Below are 27,376 nucleotides of genomic sequence, written 5' to 3' on the forward strand. Positions count from 1 at the left end.
TCGTAAATATATTGTTCTTCTTGCGTTCCCGCAAAGTTAAATGTGTTTCTTACATTGAACATTGTCTAATGACCTCTAAATGATCCTGAAGTCTCTCATTATTTGCCAAACCGTGGGACAATTATTATCTCTCGCAGCTTTTTCGCGTCACTGTGCCACGGGGATTCGCGTCATATCTTCTTATTCGCGGTCTTTCGTCGCCTCCATCGTTAAATAATCAATCATATTTTTGTCTGCCACAGCTAATCAAAGATGACAAAGGGTATAACCAGTTATGGCGGCCTCCGATCCTCCTCCCTTTTTTCGTGACTCACACAAAATGGCGTCGTAAAAATAAAAATAAAAAACAGATACACACGTTAGAAAAAATAACCGCCTTAAACGAGGAAACAGCAGAAATAACTCTATTAAGTATTCCAAACTATATAAGCCTCGTTCTTAACCCCTCTCCTTTTTTTTTTATTGTTACGATTATCAGTATGTTAGTCCGTACTAGTAGAAACGAGAGTATAGACAAAAACAAAACCTTCTTCTTCGTTATACTTTCTCTCGGAACAACCTTGGATGACATGGCCCGAAACGCATGATACCTCGATTAAGGACTGTCATTAAGCAATAATGTTATACTTTCACCGCGTTTACAGCCCGGAGGGGGGGAAAGAGTGTTGTCGCAGGAGGCGAAAGAGTTAGAGCCATTCGCCGTGCATCCGCGAAGAATTAAACAGTACGTGATTAATGTTCGCGGTTCTCCTCGCAGTGGGCTAGTGTAATGTTTTAGCGCTCCGGGCGCCAATAAAACCGAGTTTTTTTTTGTTGTTGTTACTTTTAGTGTTTTTTTTTCTTTCTCTCTCTCTTTCTCTCGACCTATGATGTCGTCTATTAGTGTGTCTATGTGTGGCGCCGTCTATACGTGCGGTGATGTCGGGATGAGATATGGAAGGCGATTGGTCGTGGGAGTCCGTCTCGTGCAGGGGTGGTCTGGTCTGGCGTCGAGAGTTTATTTGCTCGGTAATAATGTAGTTATAAGAAGGGGAGTTTGTTAACCCGCTATGTCGCACGTGCTACTCGGAAAAAAATCACATATATAGCAGTCTCGCCGGGTCAGTAGTGGACGTGAGTACACACGTATCGACTCCGTACAGCGCAAGTTGCTGCCAGATATATGATGGAGTTATCTTGTTTTATTCGAAATAATGTCGAAATAATGTTTTGTGTGAAAAGGCAGCAATGCCTCGTTTTTGTCTCCTGAAAGTTACAAGGTAATTCGATATTTCTGTTATTACGAATCCGAGCCATGATCCAACGTGTGGGAACGTGGGGCTGAGCATCTGGAAGCTCGGTATAGACAGGAGAGTTCGAATAAACGAGACACGATTTCACGTGTGCGCATGCGGTGTGGATGCTGGAAGGCCACGATCGGATAGCGTTCGGATAATTCGAATTCGTATAGAGGTGACATCGCCGCACACTAGGTGGTATCCGTACCGAGACGAAGCAAAGCATCGAAGCAAAGCATTTCCGATTGTTTTTTTTTTGTTTTTTAATGATGATGATGTTCATGTGTTGTACTGGTATTGTACTCATCCAGGGAGAACGAAATGTCTCACAGCGTAACGCCCGTACCTGTACATAAGGCTTAAGTTCAAAAACAGACTACGACGTGAAAAAGTGAGATAAGCATATTCCATAGAAATGGCATACAAGACAGAGACTGCATGCAGCTACTGTGAGAAACGTTGCTCAGAGCTTACACCGCCATCCCGTCTAACAGCAGGCTGTGATTAGAGTCAACAAATGCTCCGTTATTACGATCGCATAATTACATGGCAAAAACAAGTAAAAGTACAACGACGACATCGCTGACACGTGTGCTAAGCCCTCGAGCAGAAAACGCCACTGTTAAAGCAACGTTTTAACTCGAACTACACACTGTACACAGTCTGCAATTGGAGCTAACTTTCCCTTTTGTTTCGAAATAACACGTACACTCTACGCGGTATACAATTATGTAGCAGCTACCTACTTTTAGCTACCGCGCCACAAGTGCGACGAAAAAGGCTGCGTTTCACAAATACAACGTAATTCCCGTATTTCGAACTTCTAGTTTCGAGCAGAGCACCAAAGAAAAAAAGGAGTCTGCGAAAAGCCAAACGGCCGACTCGGGTACCTCCCCCAATTTAGAACAAATTATTTCTCAGAGAGCGACGTTTAGTATCCCCTGTAGCCCCCCCCCCCCCCCACTTTCTCGTACGCCCTCTGGCGTTTGTGCTACGAAGCAGTGAAACGTACAGAAGGACTCGAAGAAAATAAGACGGCGACATCGTTCATCATGTCGCCACTTCACAACTCCTCCCCTCGCCCGGTCGCTTAGCAGACGGCCTGTAATCATAACTACATAGGCGACACGTAGCGGGGAGTGCACGTAATACACACCAGGGAGAAGCAAGTCGGCATTTAGAGCTAAAACAAAAGCTGCAATTACACTTATTTTTAAGCGCAAAACGATGTATCTATGTAGTTTCGGAATGGTGTTTTCTGCTAGTTCCCCCACAGAGAAATACGTACGTGGGAATGAAACGCGGATTGTCTCGAGAGGACGTTAATAGGGGGCGTTGCAGTCGCCGACGGCAACGACACTCCCCCTTCTGGCGGAGGATGAGAGCGTTTTTTGTGTGTGTTTTGTCATTTTGCTATTCCTTCTGTAAGTAGATTGCTTTTGTTTTTTTGTTTGTTTGCAGCTTTTAAATCGTGCGAGATAATCGGCATGATTATACTTCCGATCTCGTATATCGAATGCGTAGACAACGGATGTTATGTCGAATTCGGTTCGTTTCTGTTGCTGCGAATGCGGAGGCGGAAATTGCTAGGTGAAAGTGCAAGGTTATTAAGCAATTTAGCTGGGGAGAGGTTCGACGATGGCAACTTACAGGCTTATACTCTCTTTCGTAATTGTATTACACAGCACGAGGAGAAAGCTATTCTTCCCCTGCTTGAAATTAATCCGCGTATCTCTAAAATGTTTTTAAGGCGATAGGTTTATATGGGGCCAGTCGCCACGTAACACCCTATATGAGCACGCGACGATGTCACGTGATATGGCCACGTGACGGCCTCATAAAGCTAAAGCATTTGAACTTCTTTGGTACAATGCCCAAAGACGCTATGTTTTTAAACTTCCGAATTCCCTAAAACCTACATAGAAAAATTCCTTCAAAAGTTGCTAAGCTTATTTCTAGCTAAGCTAATAGCTAATTTCTCATTCGAACAAAAAAGAATACTCGTCATTTGGAGAATTTATTAGCTGGATGGTGACATTTAGTTTTTGTTGATGTTGATGTCGATGTTAACGAAAAGAATAATAGGGAGATTTAGTTACTTTTTGTTTTATTGCTGGTTCCAGTACGAATTCGTGTTTAACTATATATGCACGGCATGGTATATAGGAAGACATGTAACTATATATACACGTATGGTTCGCGCTCGACTGGTGGAGAGAGGGAATGTGGACCTCCCACTCCTATATACGAGAAAACACGAGGGGTTCATCCAGAGTTCATCAGTCCATCTGACTCCCTGTAGAGGTCGTGGGAATCGGTTTTCTTCCCCTCCCCTTTGCAAGGATTCGATGGAACACCCTGATGGATATATAACCTGTGGCATATCGGGAGAGAGAGAGAGAGAGAGAGAGAGGTTCTTCTCCAAAACAGGTGTTTGTCTCCCAGCTATGTTTTTCTCTCTTACGTAACGGTTCTCCAACACGCCTATCAGTACACACTGTATACCTGTTGGGGTGATTTGCCGTATATGATGGCAGGTAGACGTATATCGGGCATTGCCCCTTGCTGGTGTCGAGTTGATTCGCATAGAGGAGAGGTCGCATAATATAGTATAGTATATAAGTACATAAGTGCATTAATTACATAATTCGATATAGAAACTTGAGAATTTACATTCAGTTCGAATTAAACGTATGACGTGGTTATGCAAGTTGGATGTAAGCTACGCGTCGCGTGCGGACCGAGTTCCACGAAAATGGACTCTCTTGGCTTGTGTCTATGTAGACATCTCCCTGTTTGTAAACAAATGACGTCATACTATTCAACAGCGCCACCAATCTGGTAGAGTTGAACTACTCTCGAAGCTATAGGGCCGAACAATGTCGCGCCCGAAAGCCAGCACGGTCTTGAGGGGACAACGATGGTCCCTGAATGGGACACGGCCTTCGGTCCTACTGTTTCTTTTTTCTTTTCTTTTTTTTTTCAATAGGGGGCAGCGAACAAGTGCCCATTCGTGGAACCCAGCGCTTTCCTTCCGATTTGTTTCGGTTTCAGTCTGTCTACCAACGTCATGATGACGTTTCTCGGGTAGAGGTATATTACTTGCATGTGTATAAACAAACCATGGATACCTACTACCTGTATACCTGATACTGCAGTTTCGGTCTTTATCTAGATTCTAGAACTTCCATACAAGACACCTAAGTATTTAAAAAAAAAGAAAAAAAAGAAAAGAACAAGAAGAGGGGGGGGGGGGGGGGAGAGATGAAATCTCGATCGGAATTTTTCGATGCATCCATCGGCGCATTGACTGAGTTAGATTTTGAAATATTTAGGTTCAAGTTGGGATTATAAATTTTTACAAATCGGTTAGTTTCTTATAACGAAGATAATTCCGCGTATAGCGTACTTAGGTAACTTTCCTCGAATTTGACGTAAACTATATTTTACACAAGGGCCAGGAGTCGGGCTTTTCCCCAGCATATTTCCAGAATATATACGAGAACTGCGTCATATAACAGCACCTTACCACGCCCTCTCGAAGAAAGCCATCCTAGAGCTATATGGAGGACGGCATTATCGCTTATCGGTATACCCAACAAAAGCCATATACTGGAAGCGATGCCCGCCCAAGTCGGTTCTCAATTTCATTAGGGCCTTCGGGCACTGTTAGGACTTAGTTAATTAATTTAGCCATAGGCTATATACTGGCGCTCTATATACTGCGAAGGCGTCGGTGGGAGCGGTCCCTTCGGAAGGAAGTTCGTCAGGATGAGTCTTTAGGATGATAAAGCAGTATGTAGGTTCTATAAGGAAGCAATGCGGCCCGTCTTGTGCACGGTGGCAAACACAGTTCACGCCCAGGACGGTATTGGATTTTGAGGCGCGGCAAGTTTGTTCCTTTGTGAGAGTTATAGGAGATTGATGAAATGCTGTCAGACGGGGGCGGACCAGTATGTGTGTGCGCGAGAGATTGAAAGTTACTTAAAAAAAGAAAAAAGAAAGAAAAGACAGCAACAACGAGCTGTTGTTTTCTGAGAAACGGTGGCGCATGCAACGCCGTCTGGGTATATCCCGCGGGTGAGATGCAGTGTTGCTAGACGAACGAGAGTCAGGTGCGTGTGCGCACCTTTTTATTTATTCGCGTTATTAATTACCAGAGTTCGAAGTATAGTGTTCCGTAACCGAAAGAGGAGAAGAAAAAAATGAGGAGAGTAATGTTGGCCCGATTTTTACGCACAGTACACGCGGTAGAAATTGAAACCGAAACCAGATTACTCAAAGTGACGTCATCGAAGCACGTGTCCCGCAACTTTCGCGTTTATCAACTAACATTTGCTTGGTTTGCATGCTGGCAGGCCGGTTTAAAACTAATCTCTCTCTCTTTTTTATTTAGAACAAAAATGCTTGCGTGACGTCACAAAAAGTGTGTCCTTTGCACGACGTGATAGTAAGGACCAGTTACATTGCATAACAAATCTGCATACCAAGACCAGCTTTCCAACGCAACGCACTATACGTACACTTTTGTATATAAGCCGATTGTTCTCGAGCGTTGTTGCAGAGGCACATCGTAAAATGCCTCCTGGGACATGCGTTTCTCAAGCGGACCAAGAAAACTCGTTTGTCAGCCCTCCGCGAAAAAAAAAGAGCCCATATTTTATTCATGAGGGAGATATACGGTTAGGAATCAAAGGCATGACGATTGAAAAGCAACAAAACGCAGCCATATATTCTTCCTCACTCTTGCGGTTACGTTTATAGTGCATCAAAACACAACTATACGTATATAAGAGAAAAGCTTTGCAGGCACGCAGGTTGTGCTTCGCTTCAATTTAACGGGTATTAATAGTTAAGGAAGTTGTTACGTGATACAGGAAGATGCGCGTTCGGGTACGGGGTCACTGCGGGGGAGGTGTATTGCATCCTGTAATTTTATAGCGTGTACCCGTTTCTTGTCGGAGTTAACATCGAGGAACGGAAATGTATGGTGCTCTAGCGTTTGTATGTGTGTGTGTGTGTGTGTGTGTGTGTGTGTGGTGATGGTGGGTAGATGACGAGAAATTAAGGGATAAACTAAAGGGAGCAATTCTAGATTTTAGAACCTTCTTGGGTCGTAATCATACTCCCTCATCCACTGGCCTTGAAATTTATACTCAACAACAGTGCAAATAGTCCCTAAGCATCGCGTAAACGGCCGTGCATTTAGTCCGAAAAGGGACAGCTACTTAACTGCTGATATAGGACTTGAACCCACCGCCTCTCATAGTTTGGCATTAGTCTCCTCTATATTTCGAAGTTAGGTGTAGTGCACTCCAAGAAATGAAAAGGAGTAACTTTAGTCTTTTTGGAGCATATATCCTACTTTTCAAAACGACTAAATTTACTCCTTTTTTTGCCCTTACAGCGCTACAGCTAACTTCGATGTATATAATAGCGTAGAGCTTATAGTCTCATGGTGAACTCTGAGAAGTGGAGTGCCCCTGGATTTTCAAGTAAACTTGCAAGACGCCCCCCTCCTGAAGCCACCCAAGGACGCATTGTAACCCCGATCCTTCCTGCTGTCCTTTCTTCTTCTCCTTCTCCTTTTTTTTCTTTTTTCATCTGGTCGTGTCTGTACATCACTCACAGCCCCAGCTGCTTCGCGGTGCTATTACGGAATCAAAACGAAACCACCTCCGGTAGCCGTAAAATCAGCGTATTCCGATCTGATGGAAAAGGAAGCTAAGAAATTACTGTTCTCTATCACGCGCACTTCCCTCAGTTCGAAATGTGTGCGCAGCACCAACTTCCAGTATTTTCCATAGACAACATTAAGCCAAATGTAAGCCACGAGTATAAGCCGCGTTATCAAAATACAGCTATACGCAACAGACAGACAGAGTGTGAAAATATACGTTGCGGGGACCGAACACGAGACCGTTTTCTAAATGACGACGTCGTACTGTCATCATCATCAGTCAGCACATCCGGGATACTCCGAATACCCCTTCGCATTTTCTTCCTTCTTTCTATTTCCTTCCTTCAACAACAAAAAAGAAAAAAAAAGAAAGAAAGAAAGAACGGACGAACGAGAAAAAATCCAGCTTCATCAAAAGTATATACGCATGTATACCAGCATCATCGCGACCTGCGTCCATGAGGGCATCTCCCCCCTACCCCCCCCCCCCCCCTCCACCCGCCTTTCGCGCGCGCGCGCGATCGCGGGGCAATATCGCCAGGTTGCCCCCGAGGGGGGCATGACCTCCCCCTTGCCCTCGACGCAGGAAAAGTTCTCAGGTATGTGCCGCTTTGGTTTTGCGTGGGAAGCGGACCTGCTCGCATACCGTAGTATATTCCCTTTACTGATAGCGTCACCTTTTTATATCCATAACACGTTATATATGGTATGTATATGGGTGTACGTGCCTCCGAGGGACACATACCGTGTCGCGGGCTATATGGGTATAATATACGCTACTGCCCGCATGGGAAAAAAATGCCCGGGAATATGCGAGCGAGCTGCTTTGCGTAATTGGATGAAATTGGTTCCTCCCGTATATTGGTTCCTCCATGTGTGTGTTAAGATTGGGAGTTTATCATTATTTTCCGCGATAATGTGGGTACTAATTGTGTTATATAGCGCTTCGGATGAGGCTTAGATAAGAGATATGTGGGAGTGGCATGGTTGTGCCCTGATGATGATGATGATGCGTGTGTGAAGTTATACTGGTATGGTTGCGGCGACGTTTTTCTCGTGAACCGCTAAGTCTGAGTGAAGACCAGGTGAACGACCGGTCTCTTGAGTAAAGCAGGGAGTGTTTCCCGTTCGTCCAAGGATATGGTAGCTGGTTCGTCTGCGTTGGTGTATTCTAAAATGTTAAAATAGGTTACGATGAAACTGGGAGTTGACGAAGGTTCGAAGCCCCATACCGGCTGTGCTGTCTGGGGTTTCCCTGCAGTCTTTTTCACACGAATGTCGGCACACTTCCCTCTGAAGTCGGCCCAGGACGCATATTAACCCCCCCCCTGTCCCCGACTCCTTCCTGCTGTCCTCTCTCCATCTGTCCACGTCCTGTACGGCGCTCATAGCCACAGTCGCTTCGCGGCGCTGACACGGAATTTAAAAAAATCACATACGTGTAAAAAGTCTCGCGTAATGTGATTTTTTTTGTTTTTTTTTTGCGTTAAAGTCGAATGCTCTTTGTTGTAGTGAAAGATGTGGCGTGCAGGCAGTGCAGTCAGTACGGACTCCCGCGCTTGAATACGGTTATTGTCGGGCAAACAACGCCGTGATTGGCCACGTAAAATTATGTTGACACGTTCATCAATTTAGAATTTTATTTTGGAGACATAACGCGTTATTAATACATATAACAATATTCGTAATAACATAGCTCGTAACAATCAAAGTCTGTAAAGGGAAGAAATATGTAAACACTAGCGTCAATAAGAGAAAATACCTAACAGATATCCATCCCTGTATGCTTATAAACCTGCAAAGCAATACCGCGTATACACTGGTCTTCTTAGCTCATCATCATGCAGCACACAGTCTTTCCTATCGAAAAAAATAAAAAACAAAGAAGGAGCAGCAAAAGACGGACAAATAACATGAGCACTGCAACATAGGCCACGAACCACTCCCCCTTAACACAATGTTGCTAGCTGTAGTTTACCCGTAGTGGCGGCTTCCAGCCGAAACATGGATACCACTGAAACACCTCTTCTTCCTTTTATTTATTTATTTTTTCATCTGGTTCTCCCAGGTGTGCGAGGGAATGAATGTAGCTCACGGAGAATGGGTTCGAAGTCACGACGTCTCATCACGATCCAGCCGTCCGAAATAGCGCTCTTCGTGCGTATATATATACGAGGGTACGAGTGTATACTACGCGATAAGACACAGCACTCTATATGTACTACACGCTCGATGTTGTTAAAGAGTTTGTGCCCAGAAGCTGCGCATGTGGATGACGTATAGAGATAGAGGGCGCGCAAAGCGAACATTACGCCCTCTGGGGGTACGTATTATCGATACATAGCACGGGCCGGAACTCCCACTCAGATCATCGTTTGCTCACACTGCTCATTCATGCTAACTCATTCACCGCACAAGTGAGCATGATCATGAGCGAATTTCACAGGCACTATATACGTTGAACAGAAAATATACGTGGCGTTGAGCATCAACTACATAGGACAGCAGCATCCGTTGGTTTGTGGTGGGCTTTACTAAGGAGCAAGGACCGGGAAGTGTCGGGGTCGAACCCCGCCACTGGCTGTGTCGTCTCAGGATTTCCCAGACTTTGCACAGTTTCCCCTGAAGTCGGCCCACGACGCGAATGAGACATCCTATCTCCTGACCCCTTCCAGCTGCCCTCTCCCTATCTGTCTACATCTGTATACTGTCCTGGTTGCCACAATTGGTTCGCGGCGCTAGCAAGAACAGTAAGCAATATAAAAAGCTGATACAGTCGGTTATGTAACGTGTGTTGTTGACGTAGCTTATAGTGGTCGGACGCCCCAAGGGTCTACCAAAGCGACCATCAGTGGATTCATAGAACTCGTGACCCGTCACGTGTCACGGCCACGTCATCGCCAGATCGTGTTTGCGGCACACTGAAATTCTGTAGCCACCTCAGCAATGATGCAATAATTTCACAAAATACTGCATAAAAATTCAACAGCATTAAAAAAAATCGCAAAAAAATTTACTGCAAATTATGGTCCAATAAAACCACCGCAGTTAAACGCGCTCGGCACAGTGCCAAAGAGGCCGGCGAGCTTTTATTAATCTTTTTCGCTCTTTCACACTCGAGAGCGTGGAGGCAGTTCTTTGCCAATAATTTTGTTCCTATCACTCAAGCGGGTCTTATTCAATTTACTGCCGAACCCATCCGAACACCCGTGGCAGCCTTGACGTTGCCCTACATGGAACACTCGCCAAATTGCGCACCTTATATTACACCCAACTTTATTTTCCTCGCAGCAGACCACAAGCTATATTATGCAGAAGTAAAAGCTGGTCCGGTTAGCATCCTTGCGTTTCTTCAACTCCTGACGGACTGGGAAGGGAAAAAATAAATTTTCTCCGTCCTTCGGCGTCACAACTGAAACCTGTTTATGTAGTATGGCTCGCATTGCGTAAGTAGACGTCATCTGCCGCATATTCCCATTCGCAGCCAATCATGGTTCGGCTTCTGTTACTCGCTCTTCAACGGCAGATTGGGTTGTCACGTCGTGCACTGTGATGACGTGGTAGATTCTTGGTGCACTATATGTAGCACAAAGTAGTAGTTCTGAAGTGCACGTATATATATATAGGCATGGGGTATTGCACATTGCCATCCCATGCATAAATTATAAAAATAAATTCTTGATGCACAAACTGTGTTCAAAATGCGGACATGAATAAGGGTTCCACTAAGGCATAATTGATTGCATAATCGAGCAATGCGCGATCCCCTTCTTTTTATTTTTACTATTTTTCTTTCTGACAATTCAATTATTTTTTCACTCTCTCTCACCGATACTCGTGCACCCTTTTGGGATTACAAGCCAAGGTGTGGACTAAACGTAATTGAATAACGTAAATTCAAGTGTAATTCGTCTACAGGTACAATTTTCGCCTTACTCGCCATTCAGTATGTTTGCAAAGTGTTGGATGGGGCAAGCACAATGCTTGCACTTGAGTTACTATAGAAAATAACTAGCACAAAGAAACCGAAGAGGAGAAAGTGCATCGTGCCCGATTCTACACAACCAGAAATAGTTATTCAGCGGATAGTACACCATTTGTGGCACTTTATCTCGCAAAAACCTTGTGAATGCCATAATAATGAATTGATAATAGTGAATTGTGAAAATAAAGTAAAAGTACTTAAATTGTACGAAAGACACAACAAAATGCCGGGTTACAACGTATAACTACTCGAACCATCAGAAAAATTGATTCAATTTAATTATCAAAATGCTTATTTTCAAGCTATATACCACAAGGTTCGAAGAGAAAAACCCACCCCACCTATATACTACACTCTCGCACACCATCCTGATATCCCGGTTGCGTAAGTCACTCCTCATCACTCACGCCAGAGGGCGCTCACGACCTGACACCCACGTCACGTGACCTATAAGTTCTGCCAGCTACCTTCACTATATACCACTTAACGCCAGCTGTCCGCTATCTGAGCACCCAGTACAGACAGGTGGACACCATGCACCCCCCTCGCAGAAGGAGCATCGTAAGTACACACAATCTGTGTATTGACGAATCATCGGTGTTGTTCACTCACAACCACCAGGTGCGCTGTAAGCGCCCGTAAAGCAATTACAACAACAGTCGTGATCAACTCTTAGCAGGTGTGAGCGGTTCAAACAAAAGGGATCTGTTACGTTTGTGGTATGGCCTTTTTTGTGAACAGCGTTCGATGAGTTGATTGTTCCTTCATAAAAGGCCTTGGAACCACGTTGGAAAAGCTGGATTGTCCCAGTGCTGTTTTTAGCCACGGCGAACATTGATCATTTTAACTTGTGCACCTGGATGGGAACCGCGCTATCTGATCCGCAGTACGGTCATTGGTTGGAAGCGATGATGATGACGATGATGGTGGCACTTACGCTATCTGATCGAGGATCGGCTTACAAACGCGATTGTGATTGGTTTGCGCAGGAATGTGGGTGATTGCTTGATTGTATAAGCGATGAGAGATGTTCGCCGTATCCCACTTCTTTGTTATGAATGCAGGGGTAGCCCCTTTTTCTTTCTGGATCTTTCTTTCTGCTTTCTAAGCCATTTGTCATGAGTGTCAATGCATAGTAATCTATCGCTGTCTTAGGCTTCGGAAAAGTACCGAGAAGCACTGAAAGCTACGATGAACCAATAGTACCAAGATGCCGTATATACATAGGGTTTATTCACATGACGTCATTCGCAAGAGAGCGCCACTGTCGCTAGCAGATCTGCCGCCATAATGTATAGGTCCGCAGGTTTGACCGTCCATGCCTCCACGCACTTCGCATACACAGTACATTTGGTGTTTCAGAGTGACTGTACTGTGCGAATATTATTTGTACCACAATCCAAGTAGTTTCCATGGACACCAAACTTCGAGGGACCTACGTCATGGAGGCGATTTCGTCTTTTCGAAGCTAGTGCACTCTGGAGGGATGAGGACAGTGAATAAACTCTCTTTGCTTCCTTGGGCTGAGAACGCATGGTGGACATCAAGTCATAACGGCGCACCGAGTTTTTTTTTTTTTTTCTTTCTTTCTTTCTTTGTTTATCCTCAATACAGCGAGCCATCTGAATCCATATTCAGAGTGCAGATGTATACATGGATAGGCATACAGAAAGCGCTTGGAAGTACGGGTAGTATACGTATATAGCCTTCTTCAGGCTCCAATAGCGTGTCGGACATATATTCGCATCTGCATGGCATCTACAAGAAAACCCAGGCACGGCAAAATAGGAACAGATGCGTTCATATAGGGTTTATTCACATGACGTCATCCGTAGGACCGCCACTGTCGCTAGCAAGCAGATGTGCTGCCGTCGGCCGCCATATTGTAGGCCCCATCCAAGTCATTACCCATATCGCAGTCACCGTATATCTGGCGTTTCAAAATTATTGTGCTGTGTGATTTGTAGCATATCCAAGCAATTTCCATGTTTTCGACGTTAAAAGTCATCCAAAAAGCGTATGGCAGCGTACGAATGCGGTAACATAACTTAGAGGGACCTACAGTTTTTGGCGGGGAGGTAACGTCAGTGAATAAACCCTATACAGTCGGTGCATAGTAGGAATAGATTTCTCTCTGTTTGTAAACAAATGACGTCATAGTGCTCGACAGCACCACCAATGTGGTAGAGTTGAACTACGCTGGAAGCTATATAGGGACGAACAAGGTCGCGCCCGAAAGCCACGGTCTTGAGGGGATTACGATGGTCCCTGAAAGGGACGCAACCTACGGTCCTACTTTTCTTTCAATAGGGGGGAGCGAACAAGTGCCCATTCGTGGAACCCAGCCCTCCCCTTCCGATTTGTTTCGGTTTCAGTCCGTCTACCAACGTCATGATGACGTTTCTCGGGTAGAGGTCTATTCTAACACAGTCTGCGGCCAACCGTATACACTTAAAAAAGCAGTGCCGTAAGTTCACTTGTGTCTGCGGGAATGTGCGGACGCGGTGCACATTTTTTTCTGACGCATTGCACCGCAAACCGGCTGTGACTCTAGGGACTACACGCAGCCGTATATAGACAAGTGCATGAAGTGAAGGCTGCAAGAAGTAGAGGGAGGGACACGGGTTTTGGAAAGACTGCCGGGAAATTCGGGAAATACGTACCTACTACAGCGGCTATATACCAATGCCGGTGGAACGATGGTTGTACGACTCGAGAGAGAGTCGGACGGCAGCGACATCCGGGTGTTTATTCGATGGTCACTGTCGGTCGGCGCAGCTCCTGTGATTTGGGAGGCGACCGGTGGCGTCTAACCGCCGACGCGTGTAATCATAAACGATGCCGCCGCGTTCCAACGTACATTGGCAACATTATCGTCCTCTGTGTTTACACACGTGTGTGGTGGAGGTGTCGGGATGCCGCCGGTAGAGGGAGGCTGCGTAAATAGATTAGAGGGCGACACACGTCAGGAGCCGTTTGTTCCCGCATGCGGACAACCATGTCCTCTTTGTATACGGGCTCAAGACGTATACGTGTGCTGAATTCGTCGGCCCATGGTAACAACAATAACAACTTTATTCTGTGATTATGATTGGGGAGTTTCATCGCCAGGTTGAACGGTCCCTGGAAAACACTGGCTGTACTTGAAAGGATACGCTTCAGTCTCTGTTGAAGACCATGGTGCTTTCAGCATGATAATGGACACGCCGACATTTTTCGTTTCCTTTTTTTTTGCGTGCGTTCTTTGTGTTCTAACGCACGTGCATACTAAAAGGAATGAACATACTGCGCGCTCTTGCAGAGTGTGCCTTGTGTCGGACGAAAAAAAAAAGAAGATAAACATTTTCATTTTGCTTGGGCGAAATGAACACTACCGATGAAATAACTTTCTGAATTACGAAAGCATATGCGTAAATTCGTTTCTAGACATCACTGCGTTCAGTTTACTACCAGTATAACTGATAATTCACTGCGTGGCCATTGAATCTTGAGCAATATCTTCAGCCTCCTCCCAGCTCGGCAACCCTCTTGGAAAAGAAAGAGCAGAAACAAAAAAGATTCACTTTCATTATTCGCTGCGTTGTCGTGCAACCGATCCATTTCCATCCTCGCTTTGCCCACACTCGCAACCACACATCCGGCTGTGGCGACCGCTCGCGGTGAGGAGGCGAACTAGTCAGCTGGGAGGGTCAGCAACCATTAGCCCCGATTTATTTCTCTCTCGCTGCGTCCTATGCCGGTCTGATAAGTCGGATCAATCCCTTTCCGGTCGCTTGCATTAAGAAGGGGGGAATAAATAACAAAGGTGGCCAATCGCGTGCCATGTCGGGCTCCTCCCACACCGAGGGTGGGGCGCTGCGATCGCATACGGTGCTCTTGGGGGATATATGTAGTTTTTTTGTGTGGTATCTTCATGGTTACGTGTTGGCGGGGGAAGAAGTATGAGAGAAGGATAACTAGATGCACCGATACGTATGTTGTCGTACTCTGGTTAGGTAGCTCGTTTCTGCATTATCGTCTTCATGTGCAGATATGAACATGTATGCATGATTTTTTGCGGACAGGATAACAAGATAAACACGATAAAAAAAGAACAAAAATGGTTGGCACTGCAAATTCTGCATCACCTTTTAACATGCATATCTCGCTTATGGGAAAGTACAGTGTAGTACTTCGCTTAAAAGTAAGAAATACGTTGTGAATAAAAGAGTGCTGTTTATTTATCTATTTATTTATCTTATTTATTTTTGCTGATTTGGATGTGGACGTCTGTTAACACGACATATTTTGATCGTTGCAGTGTTTCGGAAACACGAAATCATGCCCGAAGTTCCTATGCTTCACTTCGGCTTCTCCAAGGTGGGTGCTCTAAATTTGCATTTTTATCAGCCTGCGGATAAAATGTTTTATTTTTGTTTATTTGTTTTTGTTTTCTTCAGTAATCTGCTTCGATTTTACTACACCCTCATCAATGTAAGCGCCAAATAATCCCCACCTGCATTATTAATCCTTACTGCTGTGGCATCAGAACACCAGAACATATCGCCGAACCACAGTTCACCTGAACCTCCGAAGCCCATCTACCTCGAGAAACACACACACAAAAAAAAAGCAAATAAAAAGCAAAAAGGAACAGGGGAACAAAAAAAGCTTGCAGATGACTCACACACGTATTAAGTACAAATCTATACAATATGCTCTCCGTTGTCCACATGTTGTTTCAACCGCACCAGTATGTCATTACACACTACGCGGCGCATCCCAACAGGTGGCGCGCAACGACACCAAATTAGAAAGCAGGTACACACATAAAAAGAAAGAGTAGGCCTAAGTGAAAACCGCCTCTAAAACCAACAACGAAGGATCGGGGCGCAAACCAAAAAAAGTGCCACTTGATATAAACCTTCAAAAAAAGAAAAAAAAAGAAACCGGTCTCCGCGAAGAAAGCTTTTTTTCTCCTCGGTCTCAGATGCCCCTCTGTCATTAGCGATGTCGCCACCCCACTATGCACACCGCAACTAGAAGTACAACTACCACTATACTACTGACTGTGCGGCGGCGCAACAGGCGACTGTGCGACGCCTAACGGTCGCTGTCGGAATTACGAGGTCGGTCGCGTCCGCCCTGTTGGTTTGTCTTGGGCTGGTACTTATTACGTTGCGACCATGTGTGCCCGTGTATACTGATATTAGGGACCGCTGTACGGTTCCGGATGTGCTCTTTCTGTTTCGTCCACGTTCTATTACAGTTATTACAGTGGCTTGGGCTCGTGTTCGAGAGTATAAGGCGACTGTTTGAAGATGCGTCATTCTTTAATTAGTTGATGGAAGGTATGAGACGTGGTCTTTGCAAAGGGGAGAAGACGCGCCCCGACTATGTCCTGATTCTAAAGGATGCAACTGCTTATTTGGTTCTTATTTTTGACCAAGATTATTTCACGAAATGAACAGGACCAGCAAGAACCAGAAATGAACACTCTCAGTAGAACATATCGCTAAATAAAACATATCGAATACCGTTTCTTGTAACCTGCACAAATGACACAAACACAGTTGTAGCAAAATAAGCAAAAAAAAAAAAAAGAAAGAAAGAAAAGAACCCACAAAGGTTGTATCATTGAGGATTGTGCTAAATGGCACTACAAATACGGTTACAAACTAAACTAGGCAAAAACTTTAAACGCGGTAGCTCAGTAGCGTCATCGTTGGCCGTGCATTTTTATTCTTTTTCGGTGTGCTATAAAATTTTTATTGAAAGTCTTTTAACGTTTTGTGGAATCTTTCTTTCTTTCTTTTTTCGTTTTTGCATTTGTTACCGTGGTGGTTACCCAGTTTCAGCCTAACGCAAACACAGCCTGTCGATCACGTGACCCTTATAAAGCCGCGGACAGGGCCCACACGACGGTTCGTAATATTTGCGTAAAATTCACGTAGCACTCGTAATACGCGACTAGATCTTCAAACTGGCGCATTAATCAATTGGATCCAGTACCACGCACCACTGCTATACATTTCGTAACGGTTTTGCAGGGGACGTCATGCCAGCGCAGATGTGGCTCTGCCAAGGACACTGTTGTGTAATACAAGTTCGGCAACCCAAAAGCGAGACCCCCGCGAACCTTGAGCACGAAATTATTTTGCCGTATTCCTACGTCGAGGCACCTATTAACCTCTGACCTCCGCAGGCCGTCCCATCGCCATCGAGACAACGTAATGGCAGCCACCACGCTCGCCATATTGCGTCGTCTGCAACGAAAAGAAACCAAAGCAGCACAAGTGTTGCCTTTTTCCTTTTGTAGCGTATTTCGGGCAAGCTTGCGTAATGTCTCCGCTTGCAATAGTGCGCTCGGTGCGGTGAAGAAGAAGAAGTAGAAGAAAACAAAAGTTGAGAAAACATCTGCGCGAGCCTTTATGCATCTATGAGGACGGCAATAAAACGGGCGGAGACTCGAGAATTATATGTGGCTCTTTTGTGGGCTTTGGATCGGTGTGTATGTGTCGAAGCGGAGGAACGTTTGGGTGCCGCGAAGAATTATTTGCGGGGATGCGGGTTGTTCCTGTAATGTCCCCCAGAGGCATTGTAGTGGTCATCATAATTTAATTTAATGGCGCAAAATAGGGTATCGATTATGTATTGAGCGACTTCTTGCGTATCATCTTGCCGTCGGTACGTCCCTGTTCTGCATATCTCCCTGACGTCGCAATACGTCTTCCTCCGTTCAGGGGTACTAATGGTGGCGGCCTATGCACAAAGATCTGCAGACGATTTAGTCCTGGTAAATTTCAACGTGATCGAGCATCGTATGCAAAGGTATAATGCGAAATGCACGAAATTTTATGTCATTACGATTTCTCTTGTGAAGTGTCTCCGTTACGAAAGCATAAATTCCCGACCACTGTACTCCTCGAAAGTGAGTACGACGCAGACTAAGTACTAATCCCATCCGTCCGGAATACAAGCCGTAAAACTCGAACTAAATCCGGCGACAAGGACTAGCACAGGGTCACCCTGATCTAGATGAGCTGCCATAAAACACGACGTCCTGTTTTTTTCGCTCCTGCCGCAACGCGGCGCTTTCTTTGGCTTTCGATAATCTCCGTAGCGCGCGAAACAGTAAAGTGCGGATTAAATTCTCCTTTTTACGAGCTCAGCCTTTTAACCGATCCACGTGTCCATCAACCCACCGCGGATTCATAAAATAGATCACGCACGTCGGACGCATCGTTCGGTGATGTCTCATTCTTGGCAGACGACGCGGCGTTACAGTTCCGGTTTCGAATTCGCGTGTCGTCTGCGAACGGGTGAGCGATTATAGGCCGCCGTATGTGGGCTCTCACGCAATGTATTCTGGCAACTGTGATGTGGCTGAGCAGACATTTTATGCGTTTTATGTGCATGTTTGTTGTTTCTGGTGTCGGTAGTAACAGATGCGATCGTGACGTAGGGATTAAAAGGATATCGATAGGTCATTCGTGGCGGAGAGATATGCAGTTCCTGGGTAATTTGCTCTCGGATGTCGATTTTGATTGTGTTGTTTTGCGTTAACAGGCCATGAGTGGTTTCCTTATGATGATGACTCAGAATGGCAAGCTACTCTACATCTCAGACAACGCAGCCGAGTACCTGGGACATTCTATGGTGAGCATATATTTTATTCTACTCAACCTATAGACTCCAGACTGTAGAACGCAAAACACGCGATCACAATGCAACCACGACAAATCAGCATTCCTGGATCAGGATCCAGCTGAATTGTCCTGGTTACATTGTGATCGCGTGTATGCGGGTTGACCCGTTGTCCATCCGTCGTATACTTGATGGCAGCCTGCTGCTGCAGGCTGCCATTAAGTACAACTCATGCTTTTCTATCGACGGATGGACAACGCATGGCAGCCTGCAGCACATCTGCGGGATGGCCCGTTGTCCAGCCGTCGGTGGAAAAGCATGCGTCGTACTTCATGGCTGCGCAGCCTGCAGCACGAATGCGGGTTGGCCCGTTCTCCAGCCGTGGGTAGGAAAGCATGCGTCGTACTCCAGTACTATACCGGCGTTAAAAATTAACCCACAGACACTGTGGCGTCGCTCATGATCGCAGGCGTTGACTTGAAAGCGTGTACCAGGCGCTGGTGGTGGTGGACGAGGTCCCAAATCCCCTCCTCGTCTTCTCCCGCGGCAAAAAACCGCACCACGGCGGATGGTATGATGTGGACACAAACTTCTCCTCCTATACTCAGACGACTTCAGGCCCTGTCCTATGGATGGGTACGGGGCTCTTCTGGAGGCATTCCGAGAGCCATCGGACTGCGAGGGTCTCGTCCGAAAGAGCTGGTAGAGGCATGGCGTTCCCAGGGACCAAACGCTGCTGCCCCTGGAGGTTGTCGGCGACGGAGCCGAGACAAACCTCTTCGCCGCCCGGGAACAGCAGCCGTTTAGGGCTACCGCGAGGTAGCACCCAAACAGCCAGGTAAAGGCTGCAACGAAGTAGAAGAGCAAGGTAACTGCTGTCGTCAGGCAATGAAGACCGCAAGAGCCACTTTGTGATAGACCCTCCTGATTGTCTATGGTGACTTTGCAGTGCAGCATTTCACCGTTTGGTGACGATTAGCGATAGTGACCGTTGTGACTGTAGCGATAGGCCGGTTGGTTTCGCGTTAAAAAATATTGATACCGCAAAAACTCAAGATGGCGCCTTGTCCTGTCTCAAACTTTGCAGATTGAATAGCTAATCGACTGAAGGTTTGTTGCAATATTTTTCAGTCGTATCGTCTTGAAGAACCAGAACTGCAAAATCGCGTAAAACATCTCACCCCATACATTTTGAATGGCATATCGAACCCTAGACCGTAATTATTTTTCCTCGTGTCCGCCTCGTGTTGGAATCACTGTAATTAATCACCTTCTATTTTTGAGACGTGACTGAAATGTGGAATGATTGCTAAATGCAAAATGCATGGGCTGAGATTTTACGCGAATTTCCGTTTTCACAGAACGATATACGATAGAAATAAACTGCAACAAACCAATGGTTATTAATCTGCAAATTTTGAAGCGTACAAGGCCCCATCTTGAGGTTTTGCTATAGCAATATTTTTTTTAAACCAGAAATCAACCGACCTATTCACCATCGCTGTTCACCATCAAATAGTGAAATGCTGCACTGTAACGTCGCTAAGTCTACCAAGGGTATCTCACAAAGTGGTTCTTATTGGCTTCATTGTCTGTGACGTCATGGCTGCAGATACACCGTTGTTCTGCTTCGTGGCAGTCATTACGTGGCTTTATATACGTGCTACCTGGCGGTGGTCCGCAACGTCTGCTGTTCCAGGCAGGCGTTCGAAGGTTCGAACCCGCACCCTTGGGATGAATAGGCGAACACGCTTCCAACTGAGCCACCGAGGCGGATCCGACGGATGGATACCGGGCCAACCCGCTTTACAGCCATCAGGTATACGACGCATATGCTTTTCTACCGACGGCTTGAGAACGGGCCGACCCGCAAATGTGGTCTCAATCGCCTATGCACAACACACACGTTAGCAGTTAGCACACCACACGTGCCAATGTCAGTGACTTGGGCATGTAAGACGCGAATGCGGAGGACACCCTGAGCTGTGTGCAGGAGAACAGCAGGATAAAAGGCACGTATAGCTCGAGCCGTCAGACAGTCGGAGACAGACACAAACCTCATCAATGTTCATGCCAAGCATTTGTACAATGACGAATCATGACCATCGTCATCATTAATGTTGATGTTGATTCATCATCATCATCATGGTCTGGTACACACGCGCTTTTGCTTGTTGCGTACAGCCGTGATCGTCGCCATTTTATCCAGTTTCATCGTCGCAAATATTTCAAAGTTCCGCAAGTGTATTTAAGATGCCCACGGTGTTTAATTAAACAGAAATTACATATGTGCCACAGAGAGGTTTGCACATAAAAAAACAATACATTTCTGGGGCGCAGTCGCGTTGCAGCTGAACAAAAAGAGTTCCGGTCCACACTCTTTATACGATTGTGTGAGCCAATAAGCGCATGCCCAGGTCGTTCTCTTGCCCCGTGCATTTTAACTCCCATCCGTCATAATAGATGGGCTCGTCGGAGAAGGCGATCCATCTCCAGAGATCCATCCGACTTAAAGGCTAATTGAGTTGAGCTGGCTAATCCCTGATTGGAGAGTGCAGTGATACGTCATCCAACGCGGTGGATCGACGACGGTGCGCCTAATAGTTCCATGTCGGTGCAGGCCTTCCAGTTTCCGAACCGAACGATGGTTAATGCTATCGTTTCGCTGGTTGTTGTAAAGGTAGATTTTATGAGCAAAAACTAAATCGCTGTCTATTGCAGAACACAGTCTTTAGTTTTCTCAGGTAACTTTTCAGATTTAACTTCAAATATTCCTTCAAAAAATTTTTCTAAATAATCCTAAAAATCTTAATTACAAAATTACAAAAATTCTAATATCTAAAGAATTTTGTCCTCAGTGGAACAATCTTTCTCGTAGCATAGTGGTACCTTTCAGATGATTTACCTGCATTTCTTTCTGCATGATCCTTATTACTGCTTTCGCTGTATTTGTGCCCTTAATTTGTTCAGATGTGACAAGCTGTGTGCTCCCCGATGTAATCCTCCTCTCCTCTACACCATGCCACTGAAGTGGATCAGCGGGATATTGATATTAAACAAATAATGAATAAATTACCACCCTTTTTTTCATTTATTTTCATTTATTTCACTTTCATTTCCGCAGAAATGTGGGCCAGTAACCGCTTTTGTAACCGCTACCTTATACATATACCTTCGAGGAACACGTACTATATAGGCTCGTAACGGCCGAACGTCCTCTTTCTTCCAACACATCACGTGTCCACGTTCGCGGCCAGATAATTTTTCAGGCAGATTTCGAAACGGGAATAATCAATTTGGCCCCGCAACACATGGAGGAGGGAGGGGAGAGGGGGAAAGGAATAACGGATACCGCATAATACTGGGTGGCCACAGTTGAGCCATTTTGAAGGCGGACGTGCTGGGCTTTCACAAGTGCACGTGTGATCAGTACATGTCTGTAAGAGAGACAGATAGAGAGGGGGAGAGAGATAAAAAAAGGGGCGGAAGTTGAGACCAAGGGGGAAAACGCGTGACGAAGAGGGCACGGATTGTTGATGTGATTTGCATGTTGATCGCCGTCTGCCAGCAATTAGGGATGAGGATATGATGCTACTGTGCACGCATAGCATCTCCCCCCTCCCTCCTCCTCCATGGTCTGTTTACGATGTGGAAGAAGGTTTTTTAATAAGAGACCTTTTAGGAGAGTTATCTCATCTTAACGGCGCGTTCTACGAGTATAGGTAGAGAGAGCTTGTCTTTCTCAAGCACAGAAAGGTTATAGTAGGGGTACTTGCGACATCCTCTGCGTGTGTGATATAGCTCTTATCTAATCTGATGTATTTTCTGTCTTTCTTGTTCGGGAATTTTTTGCTGGTCAAAAAAGCACGAGACTTGGCTGTGACTACCCAAGCAGCACAATGTACTAAAAGTCGAGTGCAATAGGGGTGGACGGTATGTGTCTTATCAACGTTCTTTACTTTCACGAACCTGTTCAAGGCCTTCCACCTACCCGTCCACCCCTATTGCACTCGACTTTCAGTGCATTGTGCTGCTTGGGTACTGTCTTGCGAATCCTACACGCTTAGAAACGAACTTCACTGCATAGCACGCTCCTATATAGACAACCAACCTCTCGAATGATATCGTTACCTGCCCTGATTTGTTGAAAACGGGAGGCGTGCGCTTTTTTTTTGTGACAATTATGAACGGCATAAGTGTCACAAAAAAGGCGTACGCCTCCTGTTTTCAACAAATCAGGGCATCAGATAGCGATATCATTCAAGATCATGGTTGTCTATATAGGAGCGTGCTATGCGTTGAAGCTCATTTTTAAGAGTGCAGTTGACTTCGGAGGAATGAACAGATTCGACGTACTGGACATTATAGGTGTTAGCGACATTCGAGTCTATAGAGTAATCAGGAACCTACCAATTCAGAACTTGGAACTAAACACAAAAATATTCTATGATAGATAAAAAAAAAAAAAAGGTCACGTGACCCTTCTTCGCGGTCAATCTCGCCCGAAATATCGTACTTTACGAACAAACAAAAAAAGAAAAAGCGAGTGACTTTTACTACGACAGTAAAAAATACACCCTCAAACGCTGCCGCGCGACATTGATGGAGAAGCACGTGGGGTTAAGGCGCTTTTGGAAAAGGTGACACGGAACTTGTCGAGAAACTGAATTAACTCGCATGGGTACTCCGTAAGAACATTCCACAGTGCTCTCTGTCTTTTCCCATTGAGATAAGAACAGAGATAAGACGTGCCATATGGGATGAAGTGGGTGGTCCGCACAGCCGGATGGGTTAATCAGTTTAGGTGCGAGGCAAGGTCACTTTGAGACAGCGACCTCCGGTGTGATAAGGTCAAGTGATCGGTTAAAGGGACTCGCTGGCAGTGATCAATCGGCTTTTCTATTTTGTTTCGAATATGTGTCGCATATACTCACTTTATTTCGACAATGATTTTCGGGATCAGAGATTATGCAAGATAAGATGTATAATCGATGACGTTTGTCGCAATCTTAGAAGGTCGTATAGACCATCCAGGTAAGGGCACCCGTAAAGAAATGTTCGGTTATATCCCGACAGTGCTATCAGATGGACGTTTGTGGGACGTGACGACGGGCTTGCTGTTCGGGTCAACAGCAGAGCGATATAATTCACTACACAACCTAAAAAAAAATATTAAAAAAAATAAAAGCTTGAGAAGGTTAAAGTAGAAACCTCAGGTCGGGGCCCGCTCGAAGCAGAAGAAACAGAAACACAGTAGTAGCGGAACAGCAGTATAGAACTGTATTCGTCCGACTTCTTCTCCAATCTACTTCCACCAGTTCCCTGTATGTTCCACTTTTCTGCACTGAAATAAAAGGTTATAGGGTCAACTGTGGACGGTGTAATATCTACTATACATTCTCCAGCCGCGTTTTCCTGATCTGCAATCTCACAGCGATCGCTATACCCCCCAAAGAAAGCATGGTGCAATCAATACTGCAGCCCGAAGCTCTCGAACAGTATACACAACTCACGACTGCAGTGTGCGCGTGATGCACTTCCAAACAGATTAGTAGTTCCATCTTCCTTTTAGCATCGGGTAGTCCGGAGGAAAAACTAAAAAAAACTACCCGCCATACTGATTCGCCATATAGGAAAATAATTACAGCCCCTCCGAATGAAGCAGATCGCTTATTTGGTTCGGCCCGAGGAAAGTTCGCGCCGCTGAATGATATATGGCTGCAAATTAAATCAGTAGACGGGGGCTCTCTTTTTCGGGTCTCCTATACTCTTTTATCGCGTCCGGAAAAAAATACGATCTCTCCATTGGTCGGAAAACGCCTTGATCCTGCTCCAGGAACGTTCCCCATTGGCTGGCCTCGATGACGCAAGGGGTGGGTTATGAACTGCTTGACGGCTCGCTCGACTCAATTTGGCGCACAGATTTCGTGCATGCTGCCAGCTATATGCCCTTTTCTCTGCGGCTTTTTTTTTCTTCTTTCTTTACGATAATCTTTTTCGAGTGCGTATAATAGCGTAATTAAGTCATCTTCCGCATTATCTCTCTCTATATATGATGAAATTGAATGATTTTGAGTGCGTCTAATCTATAGTATTGTCACGCTAAATGGAGACTCGAATAGGATACACGAGAATGACATATATATCCAATATTAAAGCTGGAATTGTTCTGTTCTGACGCGGCTTATAGTTTTTATCCTGTTTCATCTTGCCGCTATAGAATACAAAAATAATTCGATACAATAACGGGTGCCATACAAGACACACCGGATGGGCATAGTCCCACCATTTCAACATTTTACCCCCAATATATTACGTAGTTCAGATCGTGTTAAAAGGCTCGCGCGTGTATTAAACTAAATTAAAGCTATAACGCACGCACGCACATACATACATAATCCTGCATCTGGTAGATCGAGCAAAAGTGGCTATGAAAGAAGACATAACTGTGTACGTGACGAACACATATATAATATAAAGGCCCGCATGGACATCCGGGTGCTGTCTGGGCGAACCTTGCAGGAGCACAAAAGTGGCTTCTGTCTGGTTGGCCATAATTAACGTAATTCGCCAAATAGACTCCCCTCTTCAAGATGGATGGCTCCGATGGACTACGATGGCGTCACCTGTATATATACCTTCTACGTGGATATACGCTGTGCATGTGGGAGATCTTTCCCCGAAGACGCGTCTGTCGATCGGTTGCGCTAGGCCACAACTTCGTTCGATTTGAACCGATTAACACCGGAGAGTGTGCACGAAAAAGGTGATTATTGTTTTTTTTATTTCGTTTTTTCTTTAACGATCTTTGCATGGAGAGCTCGATTATCTATACGTGGGTACAAGACGCAAGAAAAAGCGGACATGGCGCAACAGTTTTCTCGTTTCTTGCGTCTCTCGCAATATGGATCCGTGTGAACCGGAGTAGTTCACGTGGTGATGGGAAGCGGTGTGGTCGATATTCTGGCAGCGTTATTGTAGAGCACCTTTATTGAAAACTGCAGATAGCTAGGCGTATCGTCACTTTCATCCTATACCGAAGACTGGGTATACAGGCCGCAATGTCTGACCACGTAGGAAATATACTACTGCTCTTGCCTTATAACGAAAACTGGGCAGCGAACTGGTCCCAGGCACGTAACTTCAAAGAGGTGATCCTCCTGAGTACGTCCTGAACAGCGTCGTCGTTTCCACACTGTTAAAACAGAACTTCACCACATAGCACGCTCCTAGCCAACCATCATTCCGAATGATATCATTCTGTGCATTGATTTGTTGCAAATGAGAGGAGGCGCCTATCTGGGACAGATTATCTTGTCCCAGATAGGCGCCTCCTCCCTGTTTTGAACAAATCGTGACACAGAATGATATCATTTGGTATGATGGTTGGTTAGGAGCGTGCTATGTGGTGAAGCTCTGTTTTAACAGTGCAGAGCCCCTCGAACCTGGGTGACGCAAGATGGAGAGTATACTTGCCGGAGGTGCTGTATCGCCTCCCGGCTCTCACGAGCACGTCTTGCCCGCCACTGGCGAAAAAGTCTCGCGGCTCCGAGCTTCGTCTGTTCCCACCATTCTGGCGAATCAACAGAGACAGCGCACTGACTCTCGAGCCACAATTTGACGCCATTACGTACCTCCGAGTCACTCAACAGGGAAGCAGCTCCAACAGCCTGATCCAGCGCGGTAACGCCGAAAGCCACCAAGAACAAAAAGAACCCCTTCATGGTTTGATAAGTCCGCAGAAGGGCAGACAACACACACTCGCGCATATATGCGAGACGATGCCAGAAGAAACATAAAAACGATCTATACGGCTATGTGCACCACGAGAGTTCGACCAAGTGGACTGGTACTGTCCATTGTTGAATTGCAGAAAGGCATCTACAAGTCCAAGCTCATTAACTAAGCGAGAAAGCTCCACGTTAACTGGTCTACGGCTACTCACATGCCGGTCAATAACGCAGTTGAAATCTCCCGCAACCACAACATTACAGTTTCCTACAAAAAACAATCGAGGCTCCAAAAAAAGTCTGCACGTCTAATTCTAGTGCGAGAACCCGACCGTTATTGTCACGGTCGTACTCCACCGGGCTAAACCATGGCTAAAAAACGCCCCAACGGCACAGGCAGATAAGAGGCGCGTCTCGTAACGCGCAATTGATACCAACTAATTTATATCGCCATCGAAACAAACAATTAGAAGGATACAAAAAGAACTCCATGCGAACATCAGCACACAACGTCGCCGGTGTGTCCGCCGAGCTTATACTTGTCCGCAGACGAAACAATTTTTGTACGAGTCAATCGAAACCGAACTGCAAGAAACTTAACGCGAATACAGTTCGCAGGAAGAGCCAACGGGAACCAAAACAAGACGATACCGCTACGTAACTGGAACATATGTCGCACACATGTTAACCACCTTTGTACCCCCAAGTTCCCCCTCTTGTGTTACAAAGTCCCCACCTTCTCGACGGAAACGACCTTGCCCCCGGTGCAGAGAAAAATCGACACTTATTAACATGGGCGGACAAGGCGCTCTGGCTACTTTTCACTCTGCCTCCGACACAAGAATAAGGGATGCTGGGGGAGGGGGTCTCTATAGCGTATACATACGACGAAGGGAGCAATCTTCGATGATGCCGGAACTCGAGCAGTCAGGCCGACGCCACTGTATGTGTGTGTGTAGTATATACCTACCGATGACCGCAACAGTGGCGCCCCCTGTGGCGATGTGAGGCGCTACTGTGTGTGTAACGCGGTAGCGACTGAAGATGACTAAGTGTGCAGACTGGCGGCAAAAGAACG

General features: G+C 45.6%; 1 protein-coding gene across 2 annotated transcripts in view; it reads left to right on the forward strand.

Annotated features, from left to right (window-relative positions):
• LOC135397166 (PAS domain-containing protein cky-1-like) overlaps positions 1 to 27,376 on the forward strand; it is a 69,619-nt gene that overhangs the window by 29,673 nt on the left and 12,570 nt on the right. For both annotated transcript variants that reach the window (XM_064628545.1, XM_064628546.1), the window contains exons 3-4: positions 15,243 to 15,301; positions 18,491 to 18,580. In XM_064628545.1, the coding sequence (XP_064484615.1) occupies positions 15,243 to 15,301; positions 18,491 to 18,580 (149 nt within the window). The remainder of the gene's footprint in view (positions 1 to 15,242; positions 15,302 to 18,490; positions 18,581 to 27,376) is intronic.

This window comes from Ornithodoros turicata, chromosome 6 (genome assembly GCF_037126465.1).
Source record: "Ornithodoros turicata isolate Travis chromosome 6, ASM3712646v1, whole genome shotgun sequence".
Classification (NCBI taxonomy): domain Eukaryota; kingdom Metazoa; phylum Arthropoda; class Arachnida; order Ixodida; family Argasidae; genus Ornithodoros; species Ornithodoros turicata.